Source organism: Pangasianodon hypophthalmus, chromosome 27 (genome assembly GCF_027358585.1).
Source record: "Pangasianodon hypophthalmus isolate fPanHyp1 chromosome 27, fPanHyp1.pri, whole genome shotgun sequence".
Taxonomy (NCBI): Eukaryota; Metazoa; Chordata; class Actinopteri; order Siluriformes; family Pangasiidae; genus Pangasianodon; species Pangasianodon hypophthalmus.
Genome location: NC_069736.1, coordinates 15,244,599 through 15,272,037, shown reverse-complemented (window position 1 = coordinate 15,272,037; position 27,439 = coordinate 15,244,599). Strand labels below are relative to the sequence as shown.

The following is a 27,439-nucleotide window of genomic DNA, read 5'->3' as shown; positions in this document are numbered from 1 at the left end:
CCACTGACAGATGAAGTGAACATTGATTATCTCGTTACAATGGCACCTGTCAAGGGTTGGAATATATTAGGCAGCAAGTGAATGGTCAGTTCTCAAAGTTGATGTGTTGAAAGTAGAAAAAATTGGCGAGCATAAGGCTCTGACTGACTTTGACAAGGGCTAAATTGTGATGGCTAGACGACTGGGTCAGAGCATTGTCTTGTAGGTGTTCCTGGTATGCAGTGGTTTGTACCTACCAAAAGTGGTCCAAGGAAGAACAACTGGTGAACCAGCGACAGGGTCATGGGCAACCAAGGCTCACTGATGCACATGGGGGGCAAAGGCTAGCCCATATGGTACAAGTTAATGCTGACCATGATAGAAAGGTGTCAGAAAACAATGCATCACAGCTTGCTGCATATGGGGCTGCGTAGCTGCAGACTGGTCACAGTGCTCATGCTGACCCCTGTCCACCACCGAAAGCGCCTACGATGGGCATGTGAGTATCAGAACTGGACCATGGAGCAATGGAAGAAGGTGGCCTGGTCTGATGAATCATGTTTTCTCTTACATTATGTGGACAGCTGGGTGTGTGTGCATCGCTTACCTGGGAACTGATGGCACCAGGATGCACTATGGAAAGAAGGCAAACTGGCGGAGCCAGTGTGATGCTCTGGGCAATGCTAGAATGCAAGGTATTCCCTAATGTCAGTGGCCTCTTTCAGCAGGATAATGTGCCTTGCCACACTGCAAAAAAACTGTTCAGGAATGGTTTAAGGAACATGACAAGGGTTCAAGGTGTTGACTTGGCCTCCAGATTCCCCAGATTGCTTATCAACCATCTGTTTGATGTGCTGGACAAACAAGTCCAATCCATAGAGGCCCCACATGGCAACTTACAGGACTTAAAGGATCTGCTGCAAACGTCTTGGTGCCAGATACACAGCACACCTTCAGAGGTCTTGTGGAGTACATGCCTTGATGGGTCAGCGCTGTTTTGGCAGCACAAGGGGGACCTACACAATATTAGGCGGGTGGTTTTAATGTTATGGCTGATTGGTGTATGGCCAAAAGTTTGTGGACACTTGAGCTTCACACCCATGTTTTTTTTAAACATTCCATTCCATATTTAGTCCCCCTTTGCTGTTATAATAACCTCCACTCTTCTGGAAAAGCTTTCCACTAGATTTTGGAATGTGGCTTCCAAATTTTGGAGGATTTGTGCTTATTCAGCCATAAGAGTGTTAGTGAGGTCAGACAAGGAACAGGTTTGGGCCCCTTAGTTCAAGTGAAGGGAAATTGTAATTCTACAGCATACAACGACATTCTATACAATTGTGTGCTTCCAAATTTGTGGAAAATGTTTGGGGAAGACCCACATACGGGTGTGAGGGTCAGGCGTCCCCAAACGTTTGGCCGTATAGTGTATGATCAGTGTATTCCAGGCTGGTTTTATTTCAAATGAACAGCATCCATTTGAATATTACACATATAAACCATGGCTTAAATATCATGCTAAATCACAAATAACACACTCCACTGAAATGACCTGCATGGAATTCATGATGTATTTTATTCATCCAACATTTACATTAGTATTATAAAATATATCACATACCATAAACTTAAATTGACAATGCAAAAGTGGTCCCTTCGAAATGCAAAATGTCCATGGCCATGGGATACACATAGTTTAAAATGCACATATCACGTGTATACAATAATCAACACACACAAGACCACATTAACAAAACAGATTTACATATATATACACACATATGTTTATGATAAAAAAAAACTGTACGTTTTTTGTTTTATCCCTCTACATATACATTCCTTTATAACAATACTATTTATAGTACAAAAAAACCATATTGCAAAATGTGTCAAAAAATGTTAAACAAAACATGGATCATTGTGAATAGGTACACAGCAGGTAATATGTTGTACAGAATTTCATGCAAACTTACAGAAGTAAATAAGTAAGTAAACAAATAAATAAGTCATGTTAATTTTTTTTCTAATGTCAGCTTTTTATTACCACATATAAACAAATAGATTAAATATAATAAAAATAAAACAAACAAAATTAATCATAGCAAATAAAATAAAATAAAAATCAAGCATTACACATGGTGCAGGTGTGGAATTAAAAAAACATGTTGTTTAATGCTAATTCAATCTAAAATGGCTACTGTAGGCACGCTTGCATCTCTCATTAAAATATCTGTTTTGCTGCCACTCCTGTTAGTAAACCCAAATATCATGATATTTGAGAGATAAGAGTGAAGTGTGAAATTATACCACAGAAAAAGTCCAACCAAAAAAATTAATTCAAAATCTCAAAACAACTCTACAAACGTAAGTATAATCAGCTACTTATGTGGCGATTCTGCAAGAATCCTTCAGTAGCTTTAATAACATGATAATGCACACAACATTTTGCATCCATAGTGGATAGAAACATTTGAACCTTGTACTTTGTACTTTCTCAGCCAGTCTTTAAAACCTTCATAAAAAGATATTGCACACATGAGCATGGAGAGTTTTAGCAGACACATGATGGATTATCCTACATAATACACATATATTCAAATATCCAAGACCTTTTTGATGTATACAGGAGAGAAAAAAAAGCAGATAAAACTTTACAAAGATTAGATAATTTTGTATTGTATAGCTAAAATACAATAGGTTTAGGTTGTGAAGAACCAGTGTGACATGCATAATCATTTTTGTCATGGGCTTCATTTAAATTGCACTATATACAGTTAAACGTCCATCAGAGTCGGTTCATCGAAAAGCATTTGTTTGTTTGTGTGTGTGTGTGTGTGGAAGGCCTTTTTTATGGCTTATTTTAGCCATGCGTTTGTCTGCAAGTCCATTTAACATACTGTAGATCTCCTTTGTATTTTCATATTGAATAAATACATATGCAAATAAATAAATAAAATAAACAGAGATAGAAACAATGATAAAGGGTTAAAACCTGGAGAAATCTGTGGAGAATAATACTGATTCCTATGAGAGCTTGATGCATAAAAAACCCCTTTTATATATTTATAACCATTCATATATTTATACCGTGTGGTCATATTATACACTCTTTTCTCAAAATAACCTCCAGGAATGAACTTTTTGCTGAATCCTTTGCTTTTACTATTATACAGCCCACACTATTGATTTATCTCCATCTGTCTTTGTCCCACTGTTTCAACATGACGCACCGAACAAATCTCTTCTGTTTGACAACAATTAGGCAAAGCCTTCCTGAGCTTGTACTACTGTGGACAAAATAACAAAATCAAAGCGTCTCATTTCCTTTACAATAGAAAATCTTTGCAAAGCTTTTCACATATCTTTGCAAGAGGATAATACGCTTTGATAAATGTTTCATTCTCTATTACAAAAAGAGATCAATACCCAGATAGCGCACGTACAAATGCACAACGTGTGCAATTCATATGTCAACCATCAAAATTTTAATGACGTCTATAACCTATTTTATCAGTTATTGTAAATTATAGAACTGAGATATTCAGTATTTTTATTTTTCTTTAGGTTTACAAAAAAAGTTGTTCTTGTCGAACAAAAATTTTAAATTTTATCTTAACATTTTTTTCCTCAAACACCTGCCGCTTACTACACAACCCCGTATATACACACACTCCAGTTGCTACTGTGGCTGGGTAGACCACAGTCATAGAGTCCCATTAAAGCTAAACAAAACGTCTGATGAAGTGGCTGGCAAACATATGTTTCTTACTCAGCTGCTGTTGAGAACCAATCATCACTGCTGACTGTTTCTTGAAATCCAATTCTTTCCCAACACAGTAGACTATATTCTGCCACTACATTATCAGGATATCACTGGTAATCAGCATTAACTAGGTTTTTGGGTGCTGGGGGTGTTCTAGCTAGGTTGATTCTATTGTTGCCAAACTGATAGTAATCACTGATACATCAATTGTTCATACAGAAGTTATTACCAAGATCCATTCCATGATATGAATTGAACTGACTGTATGACTCACAGTTTGCTCTTTGCACACACAATTCCATGTTCTAGTTTGTGCTTCTCCTGCGTTTCTGGTTATTTCACAACACTCGCAACTGCAACATTTTACAGTCAGTGTCTCCAAGAGCTCCCAAAGATGAGTGTCAGTAAGAATACTTGCAAAGCCCCTTCAAGCAAGCTGGAGAAAGCCTTCAAATTTTATGTTTCTTCATACATACACAAGAAGAAGAAGAAGTGGAAGGAAGAACAAAGAAGATCAAGAAAAAAAAAAAATCAAGATGGCACCAGCAATGAGTGCTTGGGCCCATACTGCACAGTTTGTCCATTCCATACTCTGTGTAATTCATTTTATCTATCTCTCTCTCTGTCTCTCTCTCTCTCTCTCTCTCTCTCTCTCTATATATATATATATATATATATATATATATATATATATACATACACACACACACACACTCTCTCCCTCTCTCTCTCTCCAAATCCCCTGCCCCCCTGGCTTTTTTAGCCAGATGCTTTTTTCAGAGGCTTTTAAAAACTACAAAGCTTCAAACCTCCAAATAAAACTTCTGGATTTACATTCATATGAGTCAAGCTGATAAGCCCCTGTGTCTGTGATGTTTATTCTGTCCTTAAAAAAAAAAGTCTTCTACCTCAGCCAGAGAAAATGATGGCACTAACCTTACGCCCACACAAAGGCGTACTCAACAGTGCAGGATCTTCATGAAAGCCTTGCGGAACTCCACGTTGAAAGTGGTATATATGATGGGGTTCACGGCACTGTTCACATATCCCAGCCACGTGAAGGCATTGTACATTTCCAGAGGCACATAGCAGCTAGCACAGTGGGTCTTCAGGATGTGAGTAATGAAGAAGGGCAGCCAGCATATAATGAAAACGCCTGAAAGAGAAGGACGCTAGTATGTAATACAAATAGAAGTACATTATTCTGAATGAAGCTTGCAGGACAAAATATCAGAGCCAGAATTCACATTTCATGCTGACAGTATAGGCATTTCTACCTATAGAAAACATTTTTACAGTTTTTCCTAAGGAATAAGATGCAAGACACACCAATTGTCTGAAAGTAATATATACACTCACCAGCTATGACAATAGGAACACCTGTACCCTTGCACATTCATGCAATTATCCAATCAGCCAATCATGTGACAGCAGTACATTGCTTAAAATCATGCAGATACAGGTCAAGAGCCTCAGTTCATGTTCACGTTATACATCAGAATGGGGAAAAAACATGTGATCTCAGCGATCTTGCTGCCCGATTTGTTGGTTTCAGAAACAGCCGATCTCCTGGGATTTTCATAAAACAACAGTCTCTAGTGTTTACACAGTATGGCATGGAAAAAAAACATACAGTGAATGTCAGTTCTGTGGTCAGAAACACCTTGTTGATGATCGAGGTCACAAGAGAATGGGCAGATGGGTTTGACCTGACAGGAAGGCTACAGTAACTCTAATAACCACTCTTTACAACCGTGGTCAGCAGAAAAGCATCTCTGAACACACATCATGTTGAACTTTGAGGCAAGTGGGCTACAACAGCACAAGACCACATCAGGTTCCACTCCTGTCAGCCAGGAACAGGAATCTGAGGCCACAGTGGACACAAGCTCACCCAAACTGAACAAATTGTGGAGGTTTCTTTTAGGTAGAAAACCTTAATTTCATTTAAAAAATCAAATTTTTTTTGTAATATCTGATTGTATGATTCAGACATCTGATGAATATTCCCAGACTGCTGTACAAATATGACCATATCTAAGGTAGTTTGCTTGAAGCTGGATACAGATTGGTTATTTTATGTCATGTGGTAGAAAGGGTTTAAACTCACTACTCACCCAGAACAATGGCAAGCATCTGTGTGGCCTTCTTCTCCTTGTGCTGTGACATCTTTCTCTTGCTCATGGGCTTGGTGACATTGGTGCGTGTCTTGCCATTGGACAGGGTCTGTGTTTCAAAAGCTTTGGCCCCCGCTGGCATCTGGGCGTCCTTGGCATGGCCGTTCTTCTCATCACTACTGGGCTGCCACTCATCTTGCAAGGGTGAAGCGCGACTCTGACTAGCCATCATAGAGCCTGCTGCAGCAGGTGCCAGCTTTAACTTTTCTGGAGGACTGGGGCTGGCCATGAGGCCCACCTCCACATTGCTGTCCTGCTGCATCACCTCCTTTATCACCAGCTGTGAAAGGATGTCACAGAGCTTGCTTACATATGCATGGCTCAATTCATGACCTTATTATTATAACGTTCTACCTGGGTGAAGAGCCATTTTGAGATATGGGACACCAGGGGCCATATGGGACATGTTTTAACATTCCAGCTAGCAAGAGTATTGAAATATGTATTCATAGCTCCAGCCTACACATTACGGTTACTTCAGATTGACGTTATAGAAATTCTGAGGCAATTATAAAGTCAGTTTTTGATTTCTTCAGCCACGGATGGCTGTGTCATCGTCGGGATTCAAACAACGTGATCGCTCAATCATTGTTGTGCTCATGTTGGTGATATTTAATCTTCATTTTATCTGATGTTAGTCACATTACTAACTTTTCCACTGTGGTGAAGACTTTCTAATGTGCCAGAACATTTATACACTGTAAAACCAGCAAGCACAGTAAACCTGTTTTGTACTCATACTTTTTTTTTTATTATTCTCATGGAGTATATGTAGAATGTATCCAGCTAAAAGTTATTTTCTCATTCAGATTGTTGCCATACTGAGGCTTCATGTCTGTTCTTTTCTGTCAGAGTGTAAACTGAGCTATGAATATGATGGATATTCATTGATCAAGGCCGGGTATGTTGTAGAAGCTTATAAAACCAAGTTTATCTGTGAGTTTGGAGATAGAATACTTCAGAACAAGCCACTGCTGCAAAGGCTTTAAGCGAGCTATTATGTTCATGAATTTCTGTGCATATGCATGCAAAAGAGACCAGCTCACATACTGTTTTCTTGTTTTTGGCAGGCATGCTCCCGTTGGTCTTTACAATGACTGTGCAGAGTTTCACATCCTCTGGGTGAGTGCACTTTTCCTGAAGTAAGGACAATAAAAAAGGATTTAGCATATATTTTATATTGTAGGGTGCCACAGAAATAGTTTTTTTTTTTTAGATCTTCTACGATTCTATTTTCTGAAACCTTAAAATGTCCCATAAAAATGTTTTCTCATAGAGTTTGGTTCCAACAATCATTGTGCAAAAGAGAAAAAAAGTAAATGGATATAGTATAGCTCAGAAAATACTTTCAAAAAAGCAAAAATGTGTCACATATATAAAATCAATATAAGTAAAGTGTGCCACGATAGATAAGCCTTAGAAGTCCTCTTGTGCAATAAGACAAAGAGAAAGTGAAAAAGAGGACTAATGGTACACCTAACCTTTCATTAGTGGGTGGACTGGTGTGCTTCTTGGTTGTATTGCTTCTTGTGGAAGATCCTTTACCAGCCTTTGGGGAGCGAACTATCAAATGAGCTGGTTGTATTACTCAAGAGAGTTGTGTTAATTACCCTTTTTCCTGCACTGATTCTTTTATCTCTGCATTTTCCACGTTTAAAAAATGGTAATGTGCATCTCCTTATTCCCCGTTCTAAACATAAAGACAGTAATGTTGTTGGAAATTGCCTGTAATTGTTTATGTGGCAGGATTTTTCCCAGCCTTAATGGCGGTACTTTTGTATGCTGTCTGCTGAGTAATTCATATTCATCTGCCCCAGGCCAAACGCCTCATAAAATAATGACAAACACACAAGGGAAAGGCTAATACGTGAGCATCCAAAAACAAATACATTTGCATGCTGTCATTGATGCGCTTTAACCACCACTGAGTAGTTACCACGCATCATCTATCCATTAGTCACAATTAAGCACTGAGTACATCATTGAAGACATTGAGCTTCTCGACTGCAGAACTGCATGTACGGGTCAAAGAGCTTTGCAGTCGCCAGAGTTCCCCCAGAACTCACTGAACTGAATCAGTGCTCATAAATCTACTTTCCCAAAAGCTTTAGGCTATATGAAAGCTCAAAAACTAATTTCAAACACTCACTTCACACTTCACTTCTCTACATTCTATAAGAACACGGCTAGAAACTTGTGATAAATTACCTTAATCATCCCTTTAATGAACGATTGCACGATTATAAAACACCGACTTCTACTGAAATCCCTCTGGAAGACAGTCCTAGGCATTAGCCACAGCTGCTAAAATAATTAATTTGAGCAGCTGCTCAAACAAGCTTCTGACATGAGCGGCATGCTCTAGAGGCGTGCTTCACCTTGAGAGGAAGCTGAGGCTCAGCATCCGTCCTCTGGCAACTGCGCTTGGTGTTCACTCTTTTCCGACGCTTGCGCAGCACCACGTAGATCTGCACGTAGACGAGAAGTGTGATGATGAAGGGCACGTAGAAGGACATGATAGAGGAGTACACCACAAAGGCTGGGTTGGCAATCTCGCACACAGCATCGTCACGTGTTGCTGAGGAAATAGATCAGAATATTACTTTACTGTTACCTTGAAACCCTGAACCACACGCTGTGAAAAATGACTTAATATCATTTTATTTCAAGAGAGTATCACTATGTAATTATTGTGACTTAATAAATCATTACGACAAAATAGTGAGACTGTCATTATTTCAAATTAGTATCTAATTATTTCAAGAGAGTGTTATTTCAAGAGAGTGTTATTATTTCATTATTTTGACTTTGTATCTTGTTATTTCAAGAAAGTGTCATGGTCATTATTTCGACTTTGCATCTCATTATTTCAAGATAATCATTAAGTCATTATTTTGACTTTGTATCTTGTTATTTGAAGATAGTTTCATTTTGTCATTATTTTGACTTTTTGCCTGATTATTTCAAGATAGTGTAACTATGCCTCTGTCATTATTTCAAGACAGTGTCACTGTCATTATAACAAAAGTAAGAATTCCATGCATAACCATAGTTGAGACCAATTATGAACTGTAGTGATGTAGCTGAGGTTGAGGAACTGTCAGAGCCAGAATTCACACACCATGCTAACAATGCTGCCATTTCAGCCTTTGGGCTTTTTCCAGTGTTTTCCAGTGTTTCCAGGGTAATCTAATGATTGGTAATTTACTTAATATACTTACTGCTCAAGGTTTTGACTCCTAACACTTAACCCACACATGTGAATTTTTTGCAGCTGCTGGCTGCACATTGTGCACCATGTTCAAATTGAGAAATAATTACAGCTTTTTTTGAAAAAAGTAAGAAAATACCTGTGTTGTTTAGCCCAAACAATAGGGGGCAGGAGATGGCAAAGGACAGAACCCAAACCACCGAGATCATAACGGTGACACGGCGCTTCGAGCTGTACCGTGTGTTGTACAACAGTGGCATGGCAACAGCTGTGTACCTGCAGGAGTGGTTTAGCAGGGTGGGAGGGAGGAATAGCGAGAAGGATGAAGACAAAGAGTGTGTCAGAAAGACAGGGGACGCAAAAAATAAAATAGAGACATGCTATGACAGCAGTGACTAGCATAGCTGCCTTTCATTTTGACAGTTTTTTTTTCTGAACATCATTATAATCCAGTTTTCTCCACGCCACAGACAGCAATGACCTCACCAAATCCATAAAGCAAATCCTGTCCAGTTGCCTTCAGACCATTTGCTGTTTTAATTAATTGTCCAAACAACCTTCACAGCCCGAAGTTTAACTTTTTTACACTCAATAAAAGCAAACCATCTCTCTCTCTCTGAGTCTGTCCCTCACTAGCAAACAAAAACTCGCTGATCCGCAATTTGCACATCATTTAGTGAGGCCATTTCTCAGGATTGATGGCAATTTCATGGGAGACCTACCTGTCAATACTAATTGCACACAGATTAAGAATGCTGGCCGTGCACATCATGACGTCCAGAGTGACAAAAATGTCACAGTGAATTTTACTGAAGCGCCACTCGCCCACCACCTGCAATACACGCACACACACACACGCACACACACACACACACAGATTGAACTGAATCACTGGAGAGGATGAGGCTAAAAATACCACTTAAAACCTTTGCTATGATTAATTATGTAATAATGATAGTAAAGAAAAAGCAGCTACATATAATTTTCAGAAAATATCCTCTGAAACATATTGACCTTAAAAGAGTATTTAATTTCATTTTATCTGTCTAGACGCACAAACAGACAGGCTTATAAATGTGTACACAGATGCTTAAAATACAAAGCTCCCTCCACATCACAGTTTGATGGAGTATTTATGCATAGGAAACGTGTTTGATCTCGTTTATTGCTGGTCTTGTTCCAAGCAAAACCGCTGAGGACAGACAAAAAAAAAACACCTCCCAGATGCAGTTAAATGCTTATTTGCAAGACTAATCTGGGCATGGTGTGTATTGCTTTTGCAGGAACATTTTTCAGATGCCATCTGCCTGTCTGAATGGATGAATCAGTACAAATGTACAAGCAATGAAATTTTATTTGCATTCAATTTTTGGTGAAACATCAAACTTCCTCTCTGATGATAAAGCAATATATCAGGAAAGTGAAGGAGGCATTAAAAAAAAATTATTAAGACTAATGCAAGTTTGACATTTGTGTCAGTTCACTCTCTCTGAATATATATTGCCACATATGTGCTATCTATCTATCTATCTAGCACTATATCTGTCTCAATTACATTACAACCTATATTTATTAGTATGTTCACTGAGGTTTATTGGTTTATTTAATGTCTAAAAAATTAAAAAGAAGGAGAAAAAATACATTTAAATTACAATTTTAAGATTCAAAGATACCCTCAAAATTTTAACATAAAAAAAGCTTCTTCCAATCAGAGTCTGAAATTGTTGTTTAAAAAAATCTAAGAAAAAGATATCATGATACCTGCGATATCCCAGAAAAGTGTACTGTAGCATAATTTATCATAATATCGCTAATATATCATCATATTGCCCAGCCCTGTTTGGGCACAGTGGTGTGATGCTTTAACTCTAGTACATGCTTGCAAATCCAACCGCCTGCTGCACTACAGCTGTGCACATATGACAGACCATCTTTTCAGAATCAGGAACACATATGTACGTGAAAACACTGACAGAACCCAGCAAAAGTGTCATACTCTCCTGCTAATGACACACAATCACCTCAAGGTTAAATATATAGAGAGAAAATAAAGATGCTACTCAAACTCGAACATCTTTTACGTGTGATGCGAGTACAGAACATCACAGCTCATAGCCGCGACATTTCCCAATGACTTGCTGACTCTTTTGGAAGGTGCAAACACAGTGTGCTACATCAAAAACTTTGTTAGTAGATGATAACAAACTTGCTTGTTTCCCTTTTGTACTAGCTAGACAGCTTGCTATATGTTGCATTACATTAGCTACTACTTTTTTGCCTAGTTAATTAGGTTTCTGGGCAATAAGGCTATATTAGTTATTAATATTATGTTAATAAGGCTTATTAGAAGCTTCCATTTGTGCAGTGGGACAGCTTATAAATTTATAATTTTTCCTTCCCTGAACCATGGTCCTTTAGGAAATTGGTCTCTCAAACTGACAGTGAGATTGGTGGTGTTATGTAATGTTTCTGTTATCCTTCTATTTTTATGCTATAAAATGTCAGCCATCTTGAAAGACCTACCATTCATACATCACACTTGTCTTTACTAGCTTACTCCCCATCAACTGACTGACAACTGCTCATTATCGCTCACTGTTTCTGCCTTTCTATGGACTCTTTAGTGCCCACATAAAGACTGATTCGTATGCTTGGTATATTCACACACAGGGGAAATTCCGTGGCAATCTTCTTACTGTGTAGCTGACCTTTGACTGTTTTTCTGCAAACTGCAAAAAACAGAATAGAGCCATTGCCTGAAATAGCAATGTATTCAACATCAGGTGAGCCAACTGAGATTCAATTTGACTAAGTGAATCAGGAGCCACAATAGCCCTGGTTCCTGCCCTGTAAGAGGCAGACGAGGATATTCCGTGGGCTCAGGAGACCGATTCAGTTCTGTGTCTTGTCAAACACAAAAGGCTTATGTACCTTAGAGGGTAAGTGACCAGTTTTATTACCTGTATGCACACAGCTTTTGCACCAAGGTATTACTCACACTATACAAACACTGAAAAACATCCTTTGGCCAAGCTTCAAGTACTTGACTCAACATCAACACTTAAGTGCATTGGGTAACACCAGCAATCCAACACATGTATGAATAGCAGCATGTGAATTAGGAGGTGGGGCGTTTCTCAGAGAAGCCTGCTGGAGTGTTGTTAGCGATATGGAGGGTGTAGGCTGTCATGTCTACATCTTATTGCTTATTGACCTCCTTGTTATCACTCACACCTGCTGTCTTTCTGTGCACCCATTAGTGCATCATAAATAATTATGCTTGTTACATTTTATGAGAGTTCCCATTAGGAATGCACTGATACTGAGTAACCAATTTAGTATTACTCAATCAGGGATGTCAGGGAATGTTTTATTTATCTGTTATACTATTTAAAAAAAAAAGTGCATTAGCTAGCTACATTATTTACCTTGGATTGAGTGGGTTTTGTTTCACTTTCGAAAAAAAAAAAGTTCAATTCTGTACAACAGTGTTTCGTTTCCATTGCATTTGAATCCCTCGTTGTCAAGGACCAATCATAGCTGATCGTCAAGAACAACATACTGGGTAAGAGTTGTTCTTTTCATTCGCCTAGTGTTGTCTGTAGAAATTTTTAATAGCCAGCATTTGCTGCAATAAACTCCTCATGCTAAGTATTATGTGTAAGATATTTTATCAGGTTACTTGTATTGTAGGAGTATTCTGTAGTATCTCTGCTTGATATTTTAATAGAGCACAGTTTGGCATCTGTTCTTTTACGTGACAGTGTACACTTGGTTTACATAACATAGTATCATGTGGTATCGGAGGTTGGTATCACACAAGTATCCATATTGATGCATTGTTAGTTCCCATATCAACTTTCCGGTCTGGTCTGTTTCACTAATTATTTATTTCCAGGTTGTATGCTGGTACAAATGCTATTATTGCTGCCTCACAGTTCCAGAGTGTGGGGTTCATTCCTAAGCTCTGACAACTCTTGGAAGTTCCTTTATGTTGTGTCCATGTGGGTTTCCTTTAGGGTCTCCGGTTTCTGGCCACCCCCCCCAAAATCATGGTAGGTGAATTGCCTACTCTCAGTTCCCTGTTTGTGAGAATATGCAAGTCTGTGTGAGTGTGTGTTTGATGCCCTGTTATGATCTGGCTCCCCCAGGTGTATTCCTGCTCCAGATCCATGTATAAATGTTTCCATTTCCACATACAGACTTTCTCTTGACTCCTGCTTTCAGCTTTCTTTGCGTATTTGGCCTTCGATCAATTTATTAGAAGATATTATAATTAGGTTACAAAGATATATTCTGCAAAGAGCTGCAGGCTTTGGGATGCCATTATCATTGTGCATAAGCACTTGCAATTGTTTTTTTATTGATAAAAATGGCTCCAGCTTACTGCCATTCATTTTATAGATCCTTGAAAAGTTCAAAACATGTAAACAACTAATGGATCAAAGCCATTTCTGTCCTTAATGCCTAACTGCCAAACTGTAAAATGGATCTAATGGTCCAATCTGTCAACCATTATTTAAAAGAGCAAGAACATCTTTAGCCAATCAGTAGACACTGTATGGTACGTTGGCAATGATCTCTATGACTGCTGAATGGATAATGGATGATCTGGCAGCAATAATGCACATTTATACCACAGTGCTGTTAAATTCTTGATTCTGATTAGTCAGAAGGTGTTGATTAGATCTCTATAACAGCAGCTCTGACAGTAGTTCCAGCTGCACGGCAAAACACAGGTTTAAATTAATGTGCTCATTCTAGTATTGCTATAGTAACAACTTACACATGGACTTGAACATAAAGGGATTTAAAAAAAAAACATAATCATTGTATCGCAAATCTCAAAACAGTATAAAGCTACCATGCACTGCTCCCACTGAGGGTGGTGTGAAAAGGCTCAGATGACCCTCTCCCCCCTCAACACTGACAATACTATTGTCAAACGGTGATTGCATTGAACAATAGTATATTTCACACAATGTCACAAGTCTAATGCTAACTACTGGAAGGACAGCTACCAGTGAATCAAGAGGGCTCTTGCAGATACCTTGCATGATACCTTGAACTAGATGATACCTTGAATTGCAAGATATCTTGAAATACCTGTAAAGGCTTGTATCAGTAGAGACTCCGTAGCAATGTGGATATATCAGAGCTGGTCCACTACATGAACTGTGGCAAAACTACCAAATTAGCCTGACGAGTTAGTCATTTCTCATTTTGCACCAGCAACAGGCCTATGAACTTTTAAAGATTAACTCAAATTTTTTAGATAAATGAGGTAACAGTAAAGAAGAAACAATGGACACACTGCTTACCTGTAGGTCCAGATATGCTAAAAATTTCAGTTTTTATTTATTTGGATGGCAGCTGCATGGTGCAGTTTAAAATTAGGTGCCAAGGCTATTGTTGTTATTATTAGCTCAGGGACTGCTAGACCTGTCAGAGGTCTGACCCAGAACTCAAAGGAGAAAGTGGCTGAAAAGAGGATGCTGGCAAAATCAGAGGTAGATGCTGCCCATCTCTTGGATTACCTTTAGCCACCTACTTATTCTGTCACAGTGTTGTAGAGGTGCTATTTGGGGCATTGTTTCTGGCACCTCTAGCTGTGCCTAATGTCACATAACCAGTTACAGCATCTGGGTCAAGACAATCAGTATTAACGTAACAAAATGTGTTTCATTACTTAAAGACAATGTGAAAACAGAAATTCCAAAGCATTTTTCTTCTGCAACGTAACCTATTTCTAAGTGAATTGGCATATTTGGGTGGGTGTGGCTTTGGTTTTATCCAGTGATTTGCTTGAACTGATTGGCTTGTGGAAAGTGGGTGTTTCAAAAACAAACATGTAGTCCGATCTAGATCTAGCCCCAGAATAATTTAGCAGTGTGATTTACCTCAGCTTTAAAGTTACGTGTGTACGTGAGTGTGCATAAATTGTTTAAATAAGACCAAATGTCAGGTATTAAATTTGCAGAAGCTTTTTCTGGCATTCGCAGACAAATTAAAACCATTTCACTGAAATTTCTGAAAATGATTTCAGTATATCTAGACTACTGAGATTATTTGGAATATTACCACAGTAAAGTTGGACCTCAGATGGCAATAACCTTTAAACAGCTTGCAAAAAGGTTTTTCTTTTAGGTCCCCTTTAACATCATGAACAGAACTCACACTCATATCTATATTCTTTTACTGAATAATTACACATACATTTGGCAAAATTCAGGTTTACTTTTCAGGGAGTCTCTTTGTGAATCAAGTTCTTCATTGGCTAACAGTTAGCACATACAAAAAACTAATCTGAATGTTGTTTCCTCCACGTACTTTGCCTGTTATATCATTTGTAAATCATCCACAAAAACACCAAATAACTACACAGATTGCTAGACATCAGATTGGACAAAAATTAGTGCCGTTTATTTGTGATCTTGTGAAAGCGTTGAGGGTGTTTGGGCGGTTTAGGGTGTTGGATGGGGGAGTGGGGTTTAGGGGGTTGGGTTGGGGAGAGGGGTTTAGGGGGTTGGGTTGGGGAGTGGGGTTTAGGGTGTTGGGTGGGGGAGTGGGGTTTAGGGTGTTGGGTTGGGGAGTGGGGTTTAGGGTGTTGGGTGGGGGAGTGGGGTTTAGGGTGTTGGGTTGGGGAGTGGGGTTTAGGGTGTTGGGTGGGGTTGTGTGGGTGTTGAGTCAGGGGGTGGGGGGGGTGCGTGTGTTGGGTGGGGGTGTGGGGGGGGGGTAACTTTGACACAAGTCGAACACTGAAAGGGCTGTAAGTACACGTTATGTAGTGTGTATGGTCAACATTTCCTTGTGTGGGTAAATAGTCTGTCTATCCACTTAGTCTCTTTATCTGTCAGAGGTAATAAATGCACTGAATGCTACCCTGCTCCCAAGATTATTATGATTGATAATAACCAAATGCCTCACAGTGATAACAGAATTACTTATTTTTGATTGCAATTTTCAGTAAGCTTACAGCATTAGCAAACACCCACAGCCTTGAACATGGGCTCAGACAAACAAAATTATAATAATAATAATAATAATAATAATAATAAATTTGAAAAACAAACTGTATCACTGCTATAAAAATCCCATGCTTGGTGCCAGCTCCAGAACAAAATAGATCAGTTTGGTTATGCAAATACAGTATGTTTGCATTACAAATTGTTATCTTGGCTGTCTTGCATGCTTCTTAAGCATACGCTGCCAAAAAAATGTTGGCAAAACAAGTGAAACGTTGTGTCATCTGTCACCCAGAAGTCTATGTATGACAGGGCAATGAATATTTGAATATATATCCTATCATATGTCATCTACTTTGAGCTTTAAAGAATAGGCTATTTTTGTAAATCAGTTTCCTTATTTAAAATCAGGACCATTGTGAAAACAGCATACAGTATTTTATACAGCATACAACAATTTTCCTTTCTACCACCTCTCTATTCTTTTCATTAATGAATGAATAAAATGCGGAAAATCATTTGTGACTAACTATCATGATTTTCCTGAAACCTCTGAGACTTCGCTTTCATTTTAATGTCCCTTGCCTTACGAAGACTTGCACACGTTTCAGACAAGCTGCACATGTGTGGGCTTTAAAACCGAGGGCTTTTTGTGCATGCATAAGGACATCTTTTGCTTCCATAAGAAGGTTTTTTTTCTTGCTCTGTGCAATTAGACGATGCCGGCTGTTCTTTTTCACCGTTTTGGTTAAATAAGACTTCTTTTTACTACTTTTTATTCACATCTAAAAGCTTTCATGCCTCACAAACATTAGTAACTCTGCATCATTAAAATACACAAGGAATTATAAAACCACAATATGATTGTAGGATTATCTAAGAAAATACAAGATTTCATAAGCTGGTGACTACGCAAACCTAATGTTTGATATTTAAAGAATTTTTTTAACATTATAAAATTTCTAATATTAAATAAATTAACATTTATACTTATTAAAGTACCCATAATGGTACTTAGTTTTGTGATTTGCAGTTTAGGTTGTGTGGTATAGGTTTCTGTGGAACCTTTGTGGACTCGGTTTATACCGTAGTACTGCATGTGCCAAGGACAAAGGACACAGTTCCCTTGACGTAAGCTTATAAGCACAGAGCCAGAACACCTACAACAATCACTGTAACCATAACAATGCTACCATCTAACTAGCACAAGATCACAAGCCGATATAATTATGCTCAATAATAACGTTCAACATTTAGTCTAACTATGGCTAGCATCGGGGCAGCTTGGCTGTTCTTTGCCTTGGAACATGTCACACATTCACCCTTCATGTTAAGGTTGCCATAGCGACGTGCACAATGTCTGGTCTTCATTGATTGTATTCATCGCTTTTGTGGTAGCCATTGATTAGTTTGTCTATTTCTACAATGATGTTTCTATGCCTTGTCACTAAAGTCTTGACATGCATCCGTGTCTTAAGTTTTCCTTAATGCCTTCTGTATTTTGAACTGTGCCTGCCTTATTAGTCAAGAAGCATGGATTGTCCATGTTTAACCCTGTCTGCAGATACTTTGTCCCCTGCAATGAACCTTGATTACGAATATTGGATCACCCTTAATAAACCCCATGCTCTCTCGTATACTACGTTGACTCTCATCTCACAGTACGTTACAGGAGACAGACCACTGTAGGCTTTGCAGCTGTTAAAGATGGACTAACTGCAAAGATGAACCTCCATGTTGGTTTTTCTGGCTTGTTTTTTTTTCTCCCCCCCAAGTTGCGACCTGACTGTTTAGAAGAAAAAGACGTGAAATTACTTGGCGCTTTTCTGGAAAGCTGAACTTTTTTAACTTCTGAAAGCCCTCTGCTCTGACAAAAAAAAAAAAAAAAAAAAAAAAAAAAAAAGCTGAAGGCAGCACTTTTTAAAAGCAGTCACTTCCCATAGAGGAGGAAAAATGTCAAGTGTGAAAGGAGCCAGTTATGCTGAAGATAAAATGAAATGAGTTCCTCAACACCCGGCACCAACAGGGCATGGGAGCTGAGAAGGAAGATTGAGTTATTCTTGCGTGATAACGCAAACACACTTTTCAAACTGCTATCTTAAACTCAGTATATTCTGGATTAACATAATGTACTGTAAGGATGAAAATGGTTCTTACCTCCAGATACACTACCCAAGGCATAACCAATGTAGCCACCAGGAGATCTGCCACAGCAAGGCTTACAATCAGGTAATTAGTGGTGGTCTGCAGTGCCTTCTCTCGGGAGACGGCCATACACACCAAAACGTTGCCGAAGACGATGACGAAGATGAGCAGCGTCAAGAGCATGGCATAATAGTTGTACTGGTGCTTGGCTTCAATGTCCGTGCCATTGAAAGCCTCACTCGTGTTGTCATGGTAGGTCTCATTGATGCCATATTCCGCGAGGAAATCCATGAGCTGCTACCAGGAAAGATGTCTGAAACTGAGAGAGAGAGTATAATCTGTCAGAAGACTGGGAACCATATCATGTATTGACAAATTTCACAAAAGCAATATCAAACAATATAGAATAGTTCAAAAAGGGTTGGCAGTAGTGCTGCACAATAAGGACACATTTGTAATATGCCATAAAGTTGTCGATATCGATATGAGATGCGACAAATTAATAGACAAGCTACTGAAGGTGCATCAATTGCTGAACATTAATGTTTAGTTATTTTTCTCATTTATTTATCAAGTACGGAAATAATCAGCAAAGAGGTGGAGTGATGAGGCCCGATGCAAAGCGGCGTTACTGTTACGACCTTGAAGTTTATTATTATTTTTCAATAATAGCACATTCTGAAATGTTTTATTCTTCTTATGCCACAGCAATTTGCCAACAATTACAATACTACATTTACTAAAGAACGTAATGCTGTACTTCTTATGCATTTGTAGTTACATTTACTATTGTTGAATGTCCACAAAACAAGGTATTTCCTGTTGTCACTTATGTTATAACAACTATAAATTGACTTTCCCTCTCTCTTTTTCTCCCTCGTGAAGTTAATAAGACAAAAAATGTCTTGTAACCAAGAAACCGCAAAACAAAGTCCTGAAGACTTTCCCATGGCTGAAAACTTCCTGATTGTTACAAAGCATCGACATTGGAGACTCCTTCCATAAATGATAACATCTCCTTATGGATCACTTCACAATATCAACAATTATATGGTTTTATTGGTTAATTGCAAGTCCCTGTGTAAGTTTGTACTTTAGAAATGCTATATTATTAGAATGAATGCATTAATATAAACCTGTGATTTGCCTTGCAGCAGTTAGAGCTGCTGTTATAGAAATTGAATCAACAATTTGATTCTTCTGATCCATCAGCTTTGAAAAAGCAACAGCACAGTGGGACTGAAAAAACTAGTACCAGTTCAGTTTAAAACTGAAGTACCACCAAGAGGTTCACTGGTTGGCAGTAAGAAATTTGCAGTAGCGTTGTATGTTTATTAATTTGACATTTCTGATGGCAAATTACGTCTTTTCATTACAATTAAAATGCAAGACTTGATTACAGCCAGATACCAAGAGGAATAAAATATTGAAAAATGCAATCAGGAATGTTTTTGAGTTTGTGGGCTGCACAGATTATTAAACTGTCAGACAACAGGAACAAGCAGTGAATTCAAACAATACTGTTGAGCGTCATGCTAATCTTCATTTGCAGGGATAATAGCTGAGACACCCACATTTCACCAGCACACCTCGGCCGTTCCTCCTTCAATAACGTGCATTGAGCGGAAAAGCATTGATTTCGTCTGAGAGAGAGAAGCAGAGACTCTTTCATATTGATCGGGAAATTTACACAAAACGAATTTTATCTTCTTTAAATTCAGCACCTCAGAGTGAAGCAGAGAGCAGAGGAGCTCTCTGCTGAACCGAGTGCATGCATATTGACACGTATCATAAAAAATTATCTATAATAAAAATAAAGAACAATGCATTGTGCTCTTTTAAAACGAACTTATATTGTACATTACTGTATATTTGCATTCTAGTATATTTCAGGCAAAAACAAACAAACAAGCAAATAAATAAACAAATAAATCACTAAATAAACGAAGAAAAAAATAAATAAACAATCCTTCAAACTCCTAAACAAGCAAACAAGCAAAATAAACTGCTATGGTTCACCAGAAAAACAGACAGGTAATTTATTTCTATTAACCTCTCTGGGTAAAACATGCCACTGCACGCAACTCAGAGAAGAACATTTTACGTGGTCAGTTGTGCTGTGCATGTTTCTCTCAAAGAATGAAATCTAATTATTGCAATTATATAAAATGGTGAGTGAAATATTTTGTGACGATTATTATTAATTCATTATCCGCTGCTGGTATCGAGTGCTAGAGGAGAGATGTAGCCTTAAGATGACAGTGTGTTTAGAAGAGGGTACTGTAACCGCAGTAAGTTAGAAGAATTAAAGCAAGAAAAAGAAAAAGGTAGTACTGAAAAAGAGTGTCTAAGATAGTAACTAGCCAGTTTGCAGATAATTACATAAATTGTAACTCATAATTTTTTTTTTTGTTCAATCATTTTTTCATCAGTCTTTAATCATTTTTTGTTCAATAATTTTGTCCTGGTACACAAGATTAATGTTATAATCTGTTACTTACTGTTTATTTCCTCTTCATGTCATCAACACCGACAAGACCCATGTGCAACACCACTTTTTGCAGTTGTGCGTTTTCATCTCAAGTGTGAGATAAAGTGGATATTATCTGTTTTCAAGTCAAATACCTGTGTAGTATGTTTATACATAGCATTCTAGTCTGATATTAGCCAGGAAGCTGTAGAGGGTGATTTTTTTATTCATTGTTTGGGTTAGGGAGTTAGGTAAGTTTGTCTTTTCTTTCTTTTGTTTCTGTTGCTCCCTACCTAGACAATCATAACAATGAGTCTCCTCACACTCAAGGTCGCTCCAGACAAAACAGCAAGGACAAACAAAAAGCAAGAATACAAGCTACAAAAAAAAAAACCAATAAATGTTAATAAAGTCTTAAAACACCACCACACTCACACAATCCACATGCCTGCACCAACAACAAGCACCTCCTGAGCTGCACAGCCACATAAAGCATAGTGCCAAGCAATTATGGGTGCACCACAGAACCAGGGTCAGGATGGGCATGTACAAATAGAGCGTGACTGGAGAGCTGAGACAGAAAACAGTGAACCCCCTCGCCCTCAACGCGGAGGACACAGAGCAAAGAGGGCAATGCTGAAAGGAAAAACTGTAGTGTTTCATGGTTTTTTTTCTGAACTGAGTTCAGTACTTTTATTTAAATAATAATGACAATAAAATGTTTAACAGTGAGAAGGAAGGAAAAAAGATCTATATCAATCAATCAGTTCCAGTCAGATACCTGAAAATACCTGAAACCTATCAGAAATTTGAATTGATATTTATCATTTTCTTGCCCAATCATACTGCACAGAGTGTTTATACTTAGTAGAATATTTAACCGAACTGTAAAAAAATAAATAAATAGAAATAAACTGACTTCGGTAATATTTTTAATTAACCCGTATAAAAAAAATGAACATGAAACATAATTGTGTGGTGGCCTGGGAAAACCCTTCGTATGAACCTATTCTGACATTTTATACTGTGTGTACTTATGAAAACTACAGATTATCTTTAACCCGAAATTGGTGTCAAACCAAAACTGGTGTCACAACAACAACAACAACAACAACAACAACATTGCTAAATTGTACGGAATTTTATGTTTACAATGTTCTCACTTTGATTATCAGCACCACCCACTTCAGTCTCTGTCTCATCACCTGGGGTAAAAGTCACTCACGGTGTTTAAACACAAGCCTCGTCGTCGTTTCTTCACTCCACTGATCATCGATGGGGAATTAATAGCTGACTCATTCAGTCACTTCTGTCCAGTTGGCTAAATTTCTTGTTATTAATGTATTTTTAAACACTGCAAAATTTTGACTGCTATTGTCTATATAGAGTGCGCAAGTGCTCTTCTCTGTTTTGAGGATGGTGCATCGCGGAAATTTTGACAGCCGGTATCTGATTAAAAACTGAACTGACTAGGTTTATGTCCATTAAGCTATGGCACATAGCAATCTAACAGTTTGATCAAATCATGACATTCATTGTGTGATGAAATAGCACTTAGCTAGCAAGTTTTTAGATGTCTTTATGCAGACTGACTCTTTTTTAACCCAGCTCCTTACGCAAAATGATCTTTGCAATACCAAGATTAGCAATTTGCAAGGCAAGATTACAAAGTAACCTAAATAAAAACATTCTTTCCGTGAAATATATTCATGTCTTCTTAAAGTGGAGGTGTCAAATTATATCACTGATAGAAAAGCTTCAGAATTTTTCTTTCTTTTGGGCTGCCACACAAATAATTTAACAAAAATATATTTTACACACAAAAACGCTATTTTAACATCCAAATCAGCTACTTGTCACAGTGAGGTCAGTAGTTTGATATTTCAGTAAACTGTAATGCAGTGTATTGTAATTCTAATCATAATGTATCACAATATTTACTGAATTGTCATAGTACACAGCACTGAAGCACTTTTATAATGTTACTGCCAGAACAATATGGTTTCACAGATAGACTATCTTTCATGACTAACCTTGTGTTGAGATATTCATAATGTCTAATATCTTCCTTCAAACTTATGCTACATACGCTTAATATTTAAGCCTTTCTATGGCAACTTCTAGTTTAATTTATAATTTAAAATGTACAAAGTGAGGCATTTATCTAGGGGCAGACTTCTGATCTGTTTAAATAAATAAAAAAAAAAACTGGACTAAGTGATAATACTGAGGCTAAAATTAAACTGGACCGGATGAATTAGATATGATACTAGTGCTCAATCTGTGCTCACCATCGAACTTAAACCTCATGCTTTTATTCTCCTTAATTTATCACATTTATTCTCCCCATTACACTCACTTTTAGGTAAATTGAATTTAAAAAAAAAAAACTACCTTCATCACCCAGACAACCTTTCCCCTAGAGGACAATCTTCCTCTATTAACAGATTATCCACACAATTTAATTACTTAAAAAGGCGTGACGTGGAATTAACTGAGGATAATCAATAAAGTCTTTGCAATCAGAACCTAGAGACCACACACACATATCAAGTAAAACAATGTGATGATGTATTACTCACGATTTCTTGTGCCACTTTTAGATGAATATCTAGATTAAAGTATGTTCTGGCTTCATTACTACAGGAAATGCTAAATCACTCCCATCTGTTTTGCTATACGTACAGATGGTGAAGTAATAAATACAACTTTACACGGTTTGGATGCTTGTTGGAAGATACAGCCGCAACAAATATGTATTAAAAACAATTAGAAATATGTGTGCTTGGAATTATGCAGGAACACGTACTAAAATGCATTATGTATGTAAATCATTTTTCAAGTTTAGACTTCACTAAACTGCAGCATCACTATAACCTGCCAAAACGTCATCACTCTATTCTTATTAAACAGTTATTCAGAAACTGATAAAAGATAGCTGTTTTTTTTTCATCTATTTCATCTCATTTATTTATACATAACAGCAAGTTCACCAGAAAAGGTAAAAGGTTATACATCACATCTCATAAACTCATATCATTCAGAATCCTGAGTTTCCCAATTTGCAAATATATCATTATCACCTGTTTGTAGGAAATTTGGTATTCAAAATTTGGCATTCGTTTTCCACCACTCGAATACAGCACTAAAAATGGTTTTACTACTAATGAATGCATGCTTAATTACAGGTAAATAGATTAAAATGTTATTTAACTAAGAAAGATCTATAATAGTTTAAAAGGTGAAGTTTTCTGTATTTTTGGCATATTTTTGGAAGGAGTCTCTAGCATCACTTCTTGTTAATAGTCAGGGGTAAAGCTGTAATTTTAGGTTTACAGACACTGGAATGTCTTCAAAATCGAGGACGTTGTGCTTTGTGGTTTATAGGTAACATGACAAGATGGAATGACTGTTTCAATCCATCCATTTTCTGTGCTGCTTATCCTACTCAGGGTCGTGGGGAGCCTGGAGCCTATCCCAGGGGACTCAGGAAACAAGGTGGGGGAAGGTGGGGGACAACCTGGACAGGGAGCCAACCCATCGCGGGGCACAATCGCACAAAAATTCACACACTATGGACAATTTAGAGATGCCAATCAGCCTATAACACATGTCTTTGGACTGGTGGAGGAAACCAGAGTACCCGGAAGAAATCCCTGAAGCATGGGAGAACAGGCAAACTCCATGCACACAAGGCAGAGGCGGGAATCAAACCCCTAACCCCAGAGGTGCGTGGCAAATGTGCTAAGCACTAAGCCACGGTGCCTCTGGAATGACTGTTTATAGCTGCTATAGATAAGTGATCGAAGTCTACGTCCAACAAAATTTCATTTTTTTTAATAAATAAATAAAAATCAATAATTAATAAATAATTGTAATTGTTGGCAAATTGATGTGGTATAAGAGTAAAATAATTGAGTAAAATAAAACACTTCAGCTATTACCGGAAAATAATCAACTTCAGGGTGATACCATCCCACTGATTAACTTCCTACATCAGTCTAGTTGTGTTTTATTCCTCGCACAAGAATTAGGATCAATAAAAAAATTCAGTAATGTAAATAACAAAATGTATATAAATTTTCAAGCCAAACATATTGTATTCATTTAAGTCTTGATGTCTATAAAAGTCAAAGTTCTATCAAATTCCACCTTTGCAACATCCTGAACAATCTCCTTAGTGCACCTCCACAGTTAGCTAAGACACCTCCATTCACTAGCTAGCTGTCAGCTGTCTCGCAACATTCGTGGTGTCCTAGGCCATACTCGCATAATTCTTACTTTGATAGCGATAGAAGTATTTAATTACTATCATTATTACAATGGCAAAACCCACTATATGGGAGCCACGCATTACATCTGTGAGTAAAATATAGTTTGTAAAGACCTGAAAAGTGACCCTGCTCAGGATACAGCAGTTGCTGAAGATGAATGAATGAAGACCTGAGATAAATTACACGAAACTGATGGTTTATGCTTGTGTTTTTTGTATTTATATATTTTTCTTCCGATACAGACTACACACTGCAATTGGCACTACTACATAAGAAAGTCAAGGAACACACTGTACAAAACACAGAGAAATACTTTTCCAGTTCTTCTGGCTAGTGTGTGAATGGACCCATTTTATTTAAAATTTTCTTTGAGTAATACCCATTTTTGAGTGATTTTCTTACATCAAACCTTTATGCATGTTCACCTGCGAAGACACTCATAATTACAGCATGAAAGCCCCACTCACCATTATTATTATTATTATTATAATTATATATTATTATTGTGAAATCTGTGGGGAAAAAAAATGTTTTCTTTCCACCGTCTCATCATGCTGTCACTGTTATGAATGAGGTCTCAAAGAAAACGCATTGGAAACATTTTCAAGAAGTGATCATTTTCAATTTCTTCTAGTAGTTAAATAAAAAGCTATTGAAGAGGTGATAGCTTCAGGATATCTGTTCTAGGTTCTACAAACCGTGTATAGATATTTCTAGTCGATTGTAGAACCCAAGAAACTGGACATATGCTGACATGCTAAGTCAACAGAGAGATCGCAGTATATCTGATTGTGGCATTATTAATTTGGCAAAGCTAGTTAAGTGCACTAGTTCTTTTCAGGGTCACCAGCTCGGTGGGCAACTTATTCTTGGTGTAGGGAATAGCAGAAAATATTACGTATTCTTACAGACAAATGAAGCTTATATAAATGCATTAAAAAGCTCAATACTAGCAGTGCAGCATTTTTGATGCATACTTCTGTTAGCATGGTAGAACAGTTGTCTGAGTAAAGACTACAATTTTCCAGTGCATATGGCAGAGCAAAAGGGATTCAACATGTAACTAACTACAAGCTACAATCTAGAGCTGGGGAACCCAAAACCCAGATGTTCACAGTGGCTCCAACAGAAGGTGCATGAATAAAGAAAACAAGTTTCATGCCTTCAACCTGTGGAAAAGATTCACAGAGTGGGATCTGAGAATAATTTCTTACCTTGCTAATGCAGCAAACAGCCAAGATAAGCAACATGGCAAGATATCTGGCCGCCAAACACTGCAACCTCGACTTAGATTTAAACTAAATATTTTATTGAGAACTTAACTGTAAAAATTTTGGTCTTGCTTTTGTGGACCATAGTATCATATTGGTACCAAAAACTATACAAAACTATTCAATACCTGGTATTGGTATAAAAATGAAAATTTTAGTATTTTGACAACCCCACAGAGCACAAGCTCTTTTCATGGACAAAGTAGCACTTCAATAAATCAGTGATTGATGCAAGCAACCAGACAAAATGGCACCTGTGTCAGATATCACACTGAGCACCAAAGTTCTGCATGGACTACCAAGAATGACTGGGACATTTAAAAACAGTGCTGCTTCAGACATTTCCTCTGTTTGGGGTTATTCATTTTGAACTGCTCGATATGGTTTCCGTAAATGAGTCACATTGTTCATAAGCCGACCATTAGCTGTAGTTTAACCAGCTTACTTTGCAATGAATTAGCCATTATTTCAAAAGGAAATAGACATTTTCACTTGAAATATCTTGCCTATAGGATTGCGATAAACTGAAGCGCTTGCAGCTTAGAAATGTTGAGTTTGCACTAATGAGTCTATTGTTCTGACTAGTAGACTAATTAAATTATATATATATATATATATATATATATATATATATATATATATATATATATAACAGAATTAATCGAATTAATGTTCATTTCCCTACAAGTGAACAACGTGGTCAGAATGATGGGATGGTTCCTATGCAGGGCTTTTTTCTAAAATGTCAATTAAAACTGCCATAAATGACTATTTGAAAGTTAATTTTTGAAAAGATTTAATGTACTGTATGTAATTAAATGGTGCATGTATTTCTGCACCACTGGTTCTGAGCTGTGAGGTGTAGGCTGTTTTTTTCCTATAGAAAATTGCAATTACTGCTGAACTATAATGATGATGATGATGATGATGATGACTGACAAGCATAATTAGCAACATTACTATAATTTACTTCACTTAAATATGCAAAAAACAAAAAAAAAAGCTTTACAAGAAACCCTGGCTCTGTCCTGTATTGTACTCTCTCACTCTCATGCTCCTTTCATTGGTTTATTATAGTATTTGACTGGTTCTTCCTTGTGGTCCTTCCTTCTCTCTCTTTCCTGATTAGCTTTGGCTCTTGCCTGTCACATTTTTCATGTCTAAATTTGGGGTGTGATGGTGTTTGA

General features: G+C 37.6%; 1 protein-coding gene and 1 long non-coding RNA gene across 2 annotated transcripts in view; one reads left to right on the top strand and one right to left on the bottom strand.

Moving 5' to 3' along the window:
- LOC128317613 (uncharacterized) overlaps window positions 1–27,439 on the top strand; it is an 81,637-nt gene that overhangs the window by 10,421 nt on the left and 43,777 nt on the right. The window contains exon 2 of the long non-coding RNA XR_008301141.1: window positions 6,987–7,038. This is a non-coding gene — a long non-coding RNA (uncharacterized LOC128317613). The remainder of the gene's footprint in view (window positions 1–6,986; window positions 7,039–27,439) is intronic.
- Window positions 1,544–27,439, bottom strand: part of drd2b (dopamine receptor D2b) — a 43,906-nt gene continuing 18,010 nt past the window's right edge. Inside the window, exons 2-8 of the mRNA XM_026922535.3 lie at window positions 18,250–18,556; window positions 9,850–9,959; window positions 9,267–9,403; window positions 8,295–8,494; window positions 6,967–7,053; window positions 5,857–6,196; window positions 1,544–4,895 (exon numbers count right to left, since the gene is read on the bottom strand). Of these exons, the coding sequence (XP_026778336.3) occupies window positions 4,699–4,895; window positions 5,857–6,196; window positions 6,967–7,053; window positions 8,295–8,494; window positions 9,267–9,403; window positions 9,850–9,959; window positions 18,250–18,528 (1,350 nt within the window). The 5' untranslated portion in view covers window positions 18,529–18,556 and the 3' untranslated portion in view covers window positions 1,544–4,698. The remainder of the gene's footprint in view (window positions 4,896–5,856; window positions 6,197–6,966; window positions 7,054–8,294; window positions 8,495–9,266; window positions 9,404–9,849; window positions 9,960–18,249; window positions 18,557–27,439) is intronic.